At 31.2% G+C, this 13,116-nt stretch overlaps 1 protein-coding gene across 1 annotated transcript; it reads left to right on the plus strand.

Annotated features, from left to right (window-relative positions):
• Positions 1-2,542: 2,542 nt before the first annotated feature.
• On the plus strand, positions 2,543-11,578 carry LOC132741531 (coadhesin-like). Its single transcript, XM_060729723.1, has 13 exons — positions 2,543-2,655; positions 2,869-2,907; positions 4,637-4,716; positions 5,025-5,093; positions 5,795-5,915; positions 6,553-6,675; positions 6,888-7,058; positions 7,226-7,396; positions 7,727-7,879; positions 8,384-8,731; positions 10,050-10,153; positions 10,407-10,530; positions 10,883-11,578. Exons 1-13 carry the CDS (start codon positions 2,631-2,633, stop codon positions 11,086-11,088), a joined length of 1,734 nt encoding a protein of 577 aa, XP_060585706.1. The 5' UTR covers positions 2,543-2,630; the 3' UTR covers positions 11,089-11,578.
• Positions 11,579-13,116: the final 1,538 nt, after the last annotated feature.

A 13,116-nucleotide genomic window follows, 5' to 3' on the forward strand; every position in this document is an offset into this window, starting at 1 on the left:
ATTTAGTGTACCAAGGTGCCAAATAGCGACTTTTCACAAACCAGAGCCTGAAACCTTTAACGAAATGCGCTTTTGTGCGAGTATTTACTTTAATATTGGAACATTGAAAGTCAGAAAGATCGTTCGAATGCAAGTGCATTTTGTTGAAACTTTTCAAGATTTACTCATCCAGAGCCATAACTTCCCAGTTAGGTCACCTTTGTTTGATTTGTTTGCGTTCTTTGCAATTGTATTTGCTACATCGATGCAGGAGAACTATGAAAACATATTTTTCTTCCTTTTCGCGTTATTCTTTGTTCATGTTATTTTGTTGTTTCTTTTTAAATTCTTTTTTGTTCGTCCAAATACATACTCTTACAATTTATTTACTTCCTACTTATTATGATGCCTTATAAACACCGTGAGAACTTTGTTAAACATTTTATTTTTCTGTAATCTTTATCTTAAAAACGTATATATATGAAAACAAGGAAGTTTTTACCAAAAAAAGATGACAAGAATGTTTAGACAATGCGACATAGATGTCAATATGATATTACATTATTTAAAAATAGTGTATGTTAAAAAGAGTGTAGTCATTACAGCAGTTTTCTCATACCATACAAGTTTGATGTGATTGAAATTGAAATACATGCAAATAAAAATATGTTTCAATATAAATGTTTCATTACATTGTATATGTGTACAAGCATATACTAGAAATTTATATGAGCCGCGTCATGACATAACCAACAAGGTGCGTTTGCGACCAGCATGGATCCATGCTGTTCGCTATCAGTTTCTCTACTTATTATAGGGTTTGTTAATGTTGGTTATATCATGGCGCGGCTATTAACACTCTTCCAAAAGAGTTAGTTTAACTGCAATAAGATATTGCTAAAAAGGTAAAATATTCAGGAACTGTCAACAAAAGAGAACTGAATGAAAACGACCATGAAACACTATATGTAAACGACCAAGAAGCTCTTCATGTTTACGACAAAGGAATACGACATGTATACGACCAAATAATACAACATGTATACGACTGAGTAGTATTACATGTATGCCACCACTGTATACGGTAAAGAAAAAAAATTATATACACTTTATCTTAGAGGATTCATAACATTATTTTTTGAAAGCAACTTGCTTTAAAATAGATTGAGGTTGAAGTCGTAGTAAACAATTACAATACAAAAATAGGCTTAGCGTATTAATGGTTTTTCGTTACCTGTCTTATCTAAAAAATTTCAACTGATTAAAGTTTGGACGCTGCGTAATATATTTCATATTAAGATAATCTCCTTTAAAAATTCATGTTTCAGAAATGCCAGTATATTAAACAAAAGGTGCAATTGAACGTTACACTATTGTTTGTCATCATGATATTAGAACTAATTTAATAGAAGTAAGGTTCAAAATGTCTATATATGCAGACACGAACTTAAAACTGAGTACTTTAATGCAAACTTGGGGCGTCCGTGACCGAGTGGTTAAGGTCGTTGACTTAAAAACCACCGTTGTGAGTTCGAATTCCAACAGGGACTTTGGATTCCTTCAAGTGAGTTAGCTATCCAGTTAGCTTACGGAACGTCGGTGGTTCTACTCAAGTGCCATTTCGTGCCTGAAACAATGCACGGAAGGGCACCTGAGGTCTGCCTCCACCAGTAAAGCTAAAACGTCACCACATGGCCTATACTGTGTCGGTATAACGTAAAACACAATCAAAACAAAACAAATAATGCTAACTTATACCTGTCACTAAGTTTGGTGTCCCTTTCGCTACAAATGAATGTCTATCCGAGAACTAATCGATATCTCAGGATATAACTGAGAGATACAATTCTGCAACTATTCAGGTAAAGCAAGGTAAAATTTTCTTATTTTAAATCGTCTTTTTGTATAATAGCTAATATTGAAATTGGAATTATTTTGTTATCAAAAATAGTGTATATAATTCTATAAATTTTAAACAAATCTGCAATTTCATTTGTCCAAACAAACATAACTTAAAATTCTTAATCACTGAGTGTAATACCGACTCATAAGTAGAATCGGACCAGAGATTGTAGATTGCTAACAACGCGGACGCATTATAATTTATCATAATTCAAATTTAGAAAGATTACACATCAATGATGACATACATTCTCGGATAGTTTGTTTTTGCAAAGCGTTTTCATAGCAATTTACGTCATATTTCATTTGCATCTTTGCCCTGCTTTTCAATGACAATAGTTGAAAATTGCTTATCTCTTTATAATAAGGTTTTATTGTTTGTGATTTTTATTTCTCTTAGAATGTTCATTTAATAAAATAATTGTTGACAAACGAGCCATTAAATATGATGTTATATTTTGTGAACGAACATCACATCATATCCAATGGCACAACACATAAATAATTGTATAATATAATAAACGGATATTTCCCCTGATTGAAAAGAATGTGATTAAACTTGCGTGAAATAGACGGCCACCAACGTATTATTTTGTCTTGCCTCAAATTAAACACACGTTAATCTGACATATAGGTATCAAAGTGTCATAATCTTTTAGGAATCGTATCATGCAGCATAATATGTATTAAGAATAATAATTTCTGTACAAAAACATAATTTGTAAAATGTTAAATAGTTTTTAGGAAAGATGACTGGGAAATATATTTATTCATGTAAGTATATATACATATATCTCTGCATATAAAAATGTTTAAAATTAAAAGTGCTAGATCTAATAGCTCACAAACATTGAAATATTGTGGCATCGGTAAATGAAATTGATAGAAACAACTATGTGTTCAGTGTTCATTTTGTAGCACATACTTTAAAGTACGTTCCATTAAGGCAAGATTTTTTTTTCTCAAAACATTTTCTACTATTTGCAGGTTTTCTTCTATTCTTGTTTCAAGCAGCTGGAAGCAAAGGTTTGTACCATTCCTGACTTTAAATTAATAAAATTAGCGAATACCAAGAAGTAGAATGTTCATAGTCAAATCCGCAAGCAGTTTGGATCAGGCTAAACAATCATTGACAATACACAAAAAATAAGTACATCATCGCAATAAAATACACAGAACTACATTGTATTTGCAAAAATCCATTCAAACAGTAAACGTGATTATTAAACTTCGATTATATAGCATAAATTTTATTTATTACATTTTAAATCGGATATCTCCCTTGAACCCTGGTTTCATCGCTTAGATTTATGATAACCTTATTGTCATAGAAGTTACAGATATCATTTTTATTAAGTATCCATTTGTATTCTGAAACAAACTCTTGAAGTTACTGAAAATCTCTAATAACTTACATCAGCATTTATGATTGAAAATGCTCAAAGAAGGCTCAAAAATATGTAGTACATTCATGAAATGATTTGTGTGAGCCTTGATTGCTTAATATTTTTATTTTGAATTAAAACGGGTCAAAATAGTCAAATGTAGCCCTTGTCGTTTAAAAAGGGGCCAAATATGATTGATTACATAGTAAAAGTCATATAGGTTCATTGCGAGCATAATGCAATGTATGATTATGCACATTAATGTCTCCAATTTTAATTGGCATACATTGTTTGTATACTATGTCATACATACCGTACGGAACAGCAACGCGCACATATAACACACACCGTAGACTGTTTACAATTATTTTGTGTTGTTTTAAATGATTTATCTCTCGTTTCAATGTTCATTATTTCAAAAAAGTAGTTTGATATTACTCAACAATGATAAGTATTTACTTGAATAACTTTTGAACGAATATTGATATTTTGTTTCGCGTGTCTTTTTCCCCGCGCTTCAAAGTTGCTGTTTTTGTTTTACCTAGAAATGTACACTTTTTGTTTAAGGCTTGTCAGATAACTTATAGCAATGTAGATAACCTAATATTCAATAGCTCTCTTATCAATACAGTACAGTATAATTTTTATGTTTTTTTTTAAAAGCGTAATTTTAAATTCCAATAACTGATTGAAATTAAATTTTGCCCAATAGGATGGCAGTGTTTCAAATTAATCCTGGCACATTACTTAAGTACTATATATATTACTAATTAAATTTTGTAAATGCATACTTATTAACACTATACTTGATGAACTTGTCGTCAATTAGAAATTGTATTATAATATAATAAATTATCCATAGGTTCATAGCGGGATACACAGTTGGCTACAAAAATAACCTTCGGCTAAGCGCTTCGGGTCCTATTTATTTTATGTTTTGATCTCCAAACATTGTATATGTTACAAGTTATACTTGTTATAAACATTGTACTATGCTTCATACAAATAAACTTTTCCTATTTGTATTTTATTCCAGCTTTATTTTCTCGTATATATTGTCCTTAACTGGTATATCTGATAGAATAGAAAAAAGTATATAACGTCACAGGAAAATAAGAATAACTGATAATTTATATGAAATACATGTTTTATTTAACACTAATCTTGAAATATTTATTTGAATTTCTTTGATTTGATTTTTCTTTTATTCCCCGTCCGTTCTTAATATAAACAAAATGTGTCTTTCTATTTTTTTAATATTCTATCTTATGTGATGGTTAAACATATAACAGAGACATTATGAATTTTTTTATTAAATTAAAATTATTCTTTTTTTTTTTTTTTTTTTTTTTTTTGTAAACCGATTTCAGCTACATTGGTGTGCAATAAATGTAACAGCAGTGAAAGTTTAGAAAAATGTCATGACGTTATTCAGTGTGGAAACGAGCAAGTATGTGTTTTTGTATCTTCTCTTAAATACTTGTTGGTTAAGTTATAAGAAATAATATGTGAAGCAACGCCCAGAAGTGCTTTGATCATCAATAGATTTTAATGCAATACACATGCGGAGTTTACTTTAAAAAATAATAATCTGAAGTTCAATTTGCATGAAAATGGGTTTGTTATGTACATTTAGTGTTTATTTTATCTGTTACAACGTTTTTATTTTATCATTCAGTTATTAGTAAAGAGTTTATATATTAACATGAATTGTGGGTGTTTTAAATGATGATCTATATACGATTATACAATTTGCAGTCATGCTTTACCGAAATTCAAACCAAGGATGAACAGATTTCATACACAATGGGCTGTACAGATAATCAGGTAACAGTCGATCAAAATGATCCTTGGTTATATAAAACTAAGTAATTTATTAAAGCAGTAACCCTCCAGATTCATGCTAATTTTCATGAAAAATTTAAGATTATGTTTAAAAATATATCATTGTGATGTAACCAAAAGAAAGCAATTTACACATTATTAATGACACTTGGAACCCACGTGAACTACCGACAAAAACAACAGGTTAAAATATGCAAAAAATAGCTCTTACTGAGTTAGTAACGTAGTAGAAATATTATTGTTGATACTTTAAACTCAGTCAATAATCCCACATGACATGTAGATTATTACTTGAATCTTGAATCTTTTTACTTTTCCTAAAATGTCAGTACATTTTTCTCAAATAAGATTGTTTAATTAGTTGCATGTTGCTTGAAATTGGAATACTATTTATTATCTCTATTTTATTTTGTGACACAGACGTCTTGACTACTTACTAGCCTTTTATGAATTGTACATATCCTCAATTAAATTTTCGGTTAGAAACATTAACATTAAACCAAGCAAAGGTCGAAACTGTTTTCCATGGATATACTAATTTTCATTGTTGATCAACGTTTATTGAATCTATGAAATAGACATCTATATAGCTTTAAAAGTCTTGTTTTCATGCTTTAATACTTAAATTGATTACATTGTTACTGAAGTGTCCTAGTGTTTTAACTTACAATATTATATTGCAGAATTGTGGAGAAATTCCAGAATATGATTCAGTTTCTAAGCTAAATTCACTTCCTATCAAGAAATGTTATGAATGCTGCCAAAGTAAAGGATGCAACTATCACCTTTGTAATCATCCAACACGTTAGTAGTTTTATGGTTAAGTTTTCAGAATGAAGACGTTTTTCCATAAAGTCAGGAACATACAGGGAAAAAAACATGTATACCTTTAAAAGGATTAAAATTGATTTCACAGCTACAATTATTTATCAAAACGACTTTATTACTTTCTTCAGTTAACTTAGTTAATATCTGAAAGTTATATGTCTTTGGAAAATAAAACAACACTTTTACAAATCAACAATGATTTATTTTTGTAGCTACCAAAAGATAAACAAATTAAATGTAAGATGTAATCTTAACAATAATTACATAGTTGAATATGAAGGTATTCTCCTTCTTTCTTCGAATAATTTATACCATTTTAGAACTAATAAGTTGCTTATTACGACAACATTAATACCTACATCTTTTGTTTGACTTGCCTGTTTTGCGACAAAGGTTTATTTATGAAACTTTGTTAGCGCTGCAGTAAACGAGTAAACTTGGTTCAACTTTTATATACCTAAAATGGTACATTTGACAAAAAATATGATTGAAAATGAAAAACCCTTTACAAAACAGGCAGATCTAAACGAAATGAAACTAAAAGAGGATAGTATAGTCTTAGAAGACCATGTTATATATAAACCCTTTTCCAGCTTTGATATTTTCTTTTTAGCATCAAAGTGTCAAGATGACAAGAGAATGGATTGTGCAAAACTGAATGAAATGTTTGACATATGTAAAGACATACATGATGCCAAATTAGTTTGTCCTAAATTCTGTAAATTGTGCAAACTAGGTATCAGCTTTTTTATTATTCAGGTCTTTAATAAGAGAGTGTCTTAGAGTCTATTAAACATACACAGTTCATTTGATTGGCCACATTTTATTAACCAAAACATTAACATAATAGCCAAAAATAAGAAACTTTATATTTTGTGACAGTTACTATGCATATTTTGTGTGTGCAAAATCGCATACATAAATTAATGATATAATATCCTTTGACAGTTGATGGTAACTGGGCAGATTGGTCGCAGTGGTCAGCATGTGACGTGACATGTGGTAATGGAAAACATAATAGATTCAGATCATGCACAAACCCAGCGCCGAAATACCAGGGTTTAGAATGTGAAGGAGAAAAGATCGATTCAAAACATTGTCAACGACCACTATGTCCGGGTACTTAATTTTTTCCGTTTCAAAATTGCCATAATAAAAATAGTCTCATCCTGCTTTTTCCTGAATTGAATTGAGAGTTTAGATTTTTCTGCGCAATACTTGCTGCTTATAAAAATGAAACATAATCTCTGCATTTCAAAGAAACTTATATATATTATATTCCGCAGTCCATGGCGGATGGTCCAGTTGGTCTAACTGGAGTGCTTGTCCAGTAACATGTGGAATAGGAATGCAAAAACGGCTCAGAAATTGTTCGAATCCATATCCTTTGCGTTATGGTGACCATTGTTTTGGTGATCCATTGGAATTCAAAATTTGTTTTGAAAAGCTGTGTGATGGTATGCTTTTGAATAACTACTGAACAGAATTAAAAATTGAGTAGCGACATGCATTTCATAGATAGTTTGAATTCATAATACATCTGGTTAGTGTTTATACCATTAAGTTATTTTTACTTCCGCATGGCTACAATGTAAAAATGTATATAAAGGAATAATAATGATAAGGAAACCAAAATATTTATCTGTATCAATACATATATAAACATTTTTTTTAAGAAATCAATAAGAAAAATTGAAATACAACTTATTGTCAAATATGCGAGCGAAAATGATGCCTATTATGAAAATTGATCAGACTAATGTATACATTTTTCATTCTATATCAAGGAGGTGTGTGGGGAAGTTGGGACGAATGGGGATCATGTAGTGCCTCCTGCGATAGTGGTATACGCAAAAGGTCAAGATCTTGTTCAAATCTGGTTGGAACGATATGTAGCGGGAATTCACTTGATGTCCAGCTGTGCAATATACATGATTGTCGTAAGTTTTATCGAAATACCTTATATGATATTTTTATAATTTAACGAAAACACCTGTCATTTTATAACACTTAAACAAGTTTTCTTGTTCTCTATTTTTATGTTATCTAATACTAAGACGCCTCTTGTAGCAGCACAAAAGGTTAACTCGGCAGTATTGCACATTAATCATTTAATCTAATGTTTATTGATCTTGCTTAAATAATTACTCTATTTTCAGTTCCGATTTGTAAAATAACTTGACCAGTGAACGTGATAATCAACTTGTCTCTTTTAAACAAATTAAAGTCATTGTTTCGGAACTTTAGAATCCTTGTTATCATATTGTCAATCCGAAATTAAAGTATACTGTAACTGTTTAAGAAAGATATGATGCTGTACTTTCAAATGTAATTTGATAATGCTTTCAATTAGTTTTCTTAGAGAACTTATTTTAATCCTGTTGTTAATAAATGATTGTGTTTCGGGATGTCAATTTAATGAAAGCAACACATCTAAATTAAAGCTTGTAGAACTTTACCAACTCTTCGAAACGGTGTTTTAAAGCTGCAATTGGAATCATCGTCAAACATAACATATAACATAATATGCAACGATGGATATCAAGTATCAGGTCAGAATTATTCAATATGTGACAAGAAATCCGGTTGGAACGATGCTTCAAATTGTGATACAGTTTCGTGTGGAAAGCCAGTCACACCATCGAATGGACGACTTGTTTTTGCAAGTGGAATCACCTTCAACTCAATCGCAACGTTTGAGTGTTTAAGTAGCTTTAGCGCATTTGGAAACCCAATATCAACATGTTTACGTGATGGGACATGGTCAAAGACTGTAACATGTATTTCTCCCGGTAAGATTTTTTTCTTCAACAATTGTTTGATGGATTAAGTATTAAAATTGATATTTTTTGTTTTTGTTTGTTTGTTTCATTTAACGCCTCTTACAACAGTATCTCAGTCATATAGGCGGGTAGTTTCCTAACCTTCGTTCCTGGAGAGTTACCCCAGTACTAGACTACTTTCTCCGTGCTAAACTACCAAAGCATATCCCGGGGATCGAACCCACGCCAGAGAGGTAACTGGATTAGAAGTCATCGACTCTAACCCCTCGACCACGCAGGCGGTTAAAATCGATATAATTAACTTTCATGTAAAGACCTTAATTTAATAGTATTTCATTTAATATAGTTTGTTTGCGTCAATTACACTTTGTTTAACGAATTAAATACCTTGAGGTGCGTGAATGGTATGCTGGCACGTGCCAATATTTTGATATCAATAATAAATATCTACAAAATGATAGGCGGATTTTACTAATTAATAATATAATTAGAGATATGGAAAATATATTATCTTATATACGATAAAAAAAATATTTAAGTAAATATATGAAATATGGTGAAATACAAAACTGGTGTATCTCTTGATCTATAATTATTTAAAAGATTAAGTCGACTGGACATTAAGGTAGATGTATGCTAATATTACTATACTCTGAAAGAAAAATGAATAAATGAACATACATAAGAAAGTGAAGAAATATTGTGATACTGCTAATACCAATTCATTACAACAATGAAGACGTTAACTTTGCATATGCATTGAGTTAACAAAAACATAATCGTTGCATAGCGTGTATCTCGCAAACCTGTTTTAGTATTCTTTTAAACATTTAATAATTAAACGGATATAAACCCATACGGCTAATTAATACGAAATGCTGACGACTCAGCACCATCAAGCGTTTTATTGTTATAATTTGTGATATGTATTGGTGATGATAAAAATTATAAATTTGAGCAGCGTCACGACAAAACCAACAAGTGGGTTTGTGACCAGCATGGATCGAGACCAGCCTGCGCATCCGCGCAGTCTGCTCAAGATACATGCTGTTCGCTATCAGTTTCTCTACTTGTAATATAGTTGGTAAGCGAACAACATGGATCCTGATCATGCTGCGCGGATGCGTAGGTTGGTCTCGATCCATGCTAGTCGCAAACGCACTATGTTGGTTTTGTCGTGACGCGGCTCAAATTTATTATATACACTGTAAGTAACACTGAAATTTTAAGAAATATCCGTTATGTAAATTTGCCACTGTGGCATTAGTGCCATATGGACACATTTCTAGTATCATATCTTTTATTTATTTATTTTTTTTTTCCAAAGTATCCATGTGTACGAAGAAGACGACCTACAACACGAGCTTTTCAAATGTTGCTCTCGGAAAGCAAGTCAAACTTTCTTCAAAACATTCTTTAAGCACAAGTATGGTAAGATTTTAATTAAATGGTGTGCCATTTGAATTTAAAAATACTTAGGTCTGTTGCATATAACATATACGAAAACGTTTCTTCCAATATTTTTATATCTAAATATCCTTTAAAACACTTTTCTATATACAAGATAGATTCGGGACTGTATATTTCTGTTACAGTACTAAACTATTCTGACATTGATTCAGGAAAGTGTCCCAATTCACACAGTGCTGCTGATGTTATAATATACATTGCTTTTATGTTCCAGACTGACGGCAGATATGATACTTACGTACATACGTTATTCGATCTTAATCCATTCGCCGTTATTGATTTAGGACAGCAATATGCTATAGTTTCTTTCTATGTGGTAAATAGTAAAGACTGCTGTGGTATGTTGTGTTTAGATAACAATAGTTAATTAAAAAAAATTCAAGATTATTTAAAAGCTGAAAAGCTTTTCAATACGTTTTGAATAAAAAACATGTTGAAAAGAATAATTGTTTTAGCCTTTTACTGTTTTAATTGGTGCGGACCCTTAACAACTAGTCTTTATTTGCATGTATGAATGTGACTACTGCAGCAAAATACCAAGTAACAGCAAATTACCACTTTTATGATCAAAAGATAAGTGGATCTTCTTTTAACTTTTATAATATATGTTTATTTAATACAACTTACCTGGTCATAAATTGCTGTCATGTGAATGGAATATTAATATATTTGTTTCTTGATGTCTTACAGTAAATAGACTACGTAACGTCGTCATTCAGGTGGGGGACGAGCTTTCCAGTTTAACAACTGTTGTTCGTCAAAGGGGTGGAATGGGTACAGTGTGCATGTTTAAACTGGAGAAGCCAATCAGAGGTCGCTTCGTGAAAGTAATGATGGAAGCAACAGAGTATTTACATATCGCAGAATTGGAAGTGTATAGTAAAACGAACAATTGAATTGATTAAAACGTCAAATTTGCTATTTCTAAATCAACTTGTGTTTTTTTTCTTCTCTTATTTCATTTCGAAATATGTTTTGTAATGTTTACTTACATCAACAAAGGTTGCTCTTAAAGATTGACTGTATACATTTGCTTTTATTGTTTCAAAATTAAGTGGAAAAATCAAATTGATTTTTTTCTTTTTGTCTCTTACAATTTAAAAGGATTCTAACTGACAATGCTTTTATTGAAATAATACTTTTCAATGAAAATATCATAATTTTTTCATTAAATTAGCTTTGTTAAAGAACTTGTAAGAAAGATGTTCATGTATTCAGGTAGATATTCTAAACAAAATTACAAATCAGTCGCCTTAATTATTCATATATCCTAATTGTATACATACCAAGTAAAGCTATTTTCGCAGTGGGACCAATTAACACAAATCATTAAACATTTTGTATTATACAATATATTTACATTTCTAATAAACCAACGTAAATATCTGTTTCGTCTTGAGTTATTTCTTAATTAAAACAATTGTGTATAAATAAAAAATATCGAAACATTAACTAATGATATGCTATTGTCATTAACAAGTGAGTTGTAACCTTACACTCAAGAAGAATAACAGGATTTTGATTGGTAAATCAAAGGTCTCTGCGAGCAGGGTAATTCACGTGGTTTCACCCCAACTATTGTTAGATACCCTCATCGATTTTGGCGCCAAAAACACAAACAACAAAAACATTGCATTTATCCTACAGGGCTTGACGGAACTTAGGAAATCGGCTCATTCCCTGCTTCTCTTCCTAACCTTTTTCAAATAACTGGTTCTGCTATACTCTCTGTTGTGTCACTTTAAATGAAATTTGCTACGAATGGTCTTCTGATATGAATGAATCTGGAACGGTATATCAAAGATGAAATAAAGGTTATCTGGAAGATATGCACAGTACCTTTACATTTATACCACTTTCATTTAAGCTGTGTTTATAGCTCGCTAAAAAACAGGTTTGTTGACGATCAGAGTATGCCAGTTTTCCATTTAAATAGGTCTTATATAAAGAATCACTGCCTCCTCGGTGTAGCATGTAAATGCAATTTGATGTTATCTGTTTCGTATTTGGACTAAATGTAATATATATTTTCCATCAGTTATACGCTGATTAATTAGTCTAAATGAGGCTTGATTTCGACTAAAGATGCACCCCAAAACCATTGGCATACAACAGCAACGTCTGTCAATATGGTTAAGTGAAAGAAATAGTTGCAATGCACGGTCTAACACATTCAATTACTGGATTTGAAGACAGAAACTCTTTTATATATGTGGAGGTAAATACTTTGAGGAATCAACATAAAAAAAAATCAGTGAAACCTATTTAGAATCAAACTTTGAGTGTTTAGATGTATAAACATTTGGAGATGTATTCGTATTTGGACACTCCTCTCACATGAAAACACACTTGGCTCTGATATATGTGATTGTGCAATAGTATAGAGATAATTGTAGATTATTTGAGATATATCAGTTAGGAGTTCACTTATTAAGTTTGTATTGGGGTGTCCGTGGCCGAGTAGTTAAGGTCGTTGACTTCGAATCGCCTCTTTGGTTCGAATCCCGACAGGGACTTTGGATTCTTTCATGTGACGAAATTACCCAGCTAACTTACGGAAAGTCGATAGTTCTACTTGGGTGCTCGTTCGTGCCTGATTTAATGCACCTAAGGACGTCAGCAACCATTTAAGCTAGAAAGTTACTAACTGGCCTATACAATGTATGTGTGACGAAAATAATAGGCGCAAACAACTACATGTTCATACCATAATGAAAAATTATTTTCATTAACAGTTTGTACAATGAAAGATTAAATTACAAATTTAACACGTATCTAAAATTATATAAGCCCCCGGAGATTGTTAATTGTATGCAATAAACGTCCACTTACATTATAAATAGCAGTTATTCCGTAAGTATTCATTTAAGACAGTACTCCGAAGGAAAGCAGCCCAATTTATTTTCCTTCTGCAGCATCATATT

The sequence above is a fragment of the Ruditapes philippinarum genome, unplaced genomic scaffold (genome assembly GCF_026571515.1).
Source record: "Ruditapes philippinarum isolate M1 unplaced genomic scaffold, ASM2657151v2 ctg5896_1_1_1_1, whole genome shotgun sequence".
In the NCBI taxonomy this organism is placed as follows: Eukaryota; Metazoa; Mollusca; class Bivalvia; order Venerida; family Veneridae; genus Ruditapes; species Ruditapes philippinarum.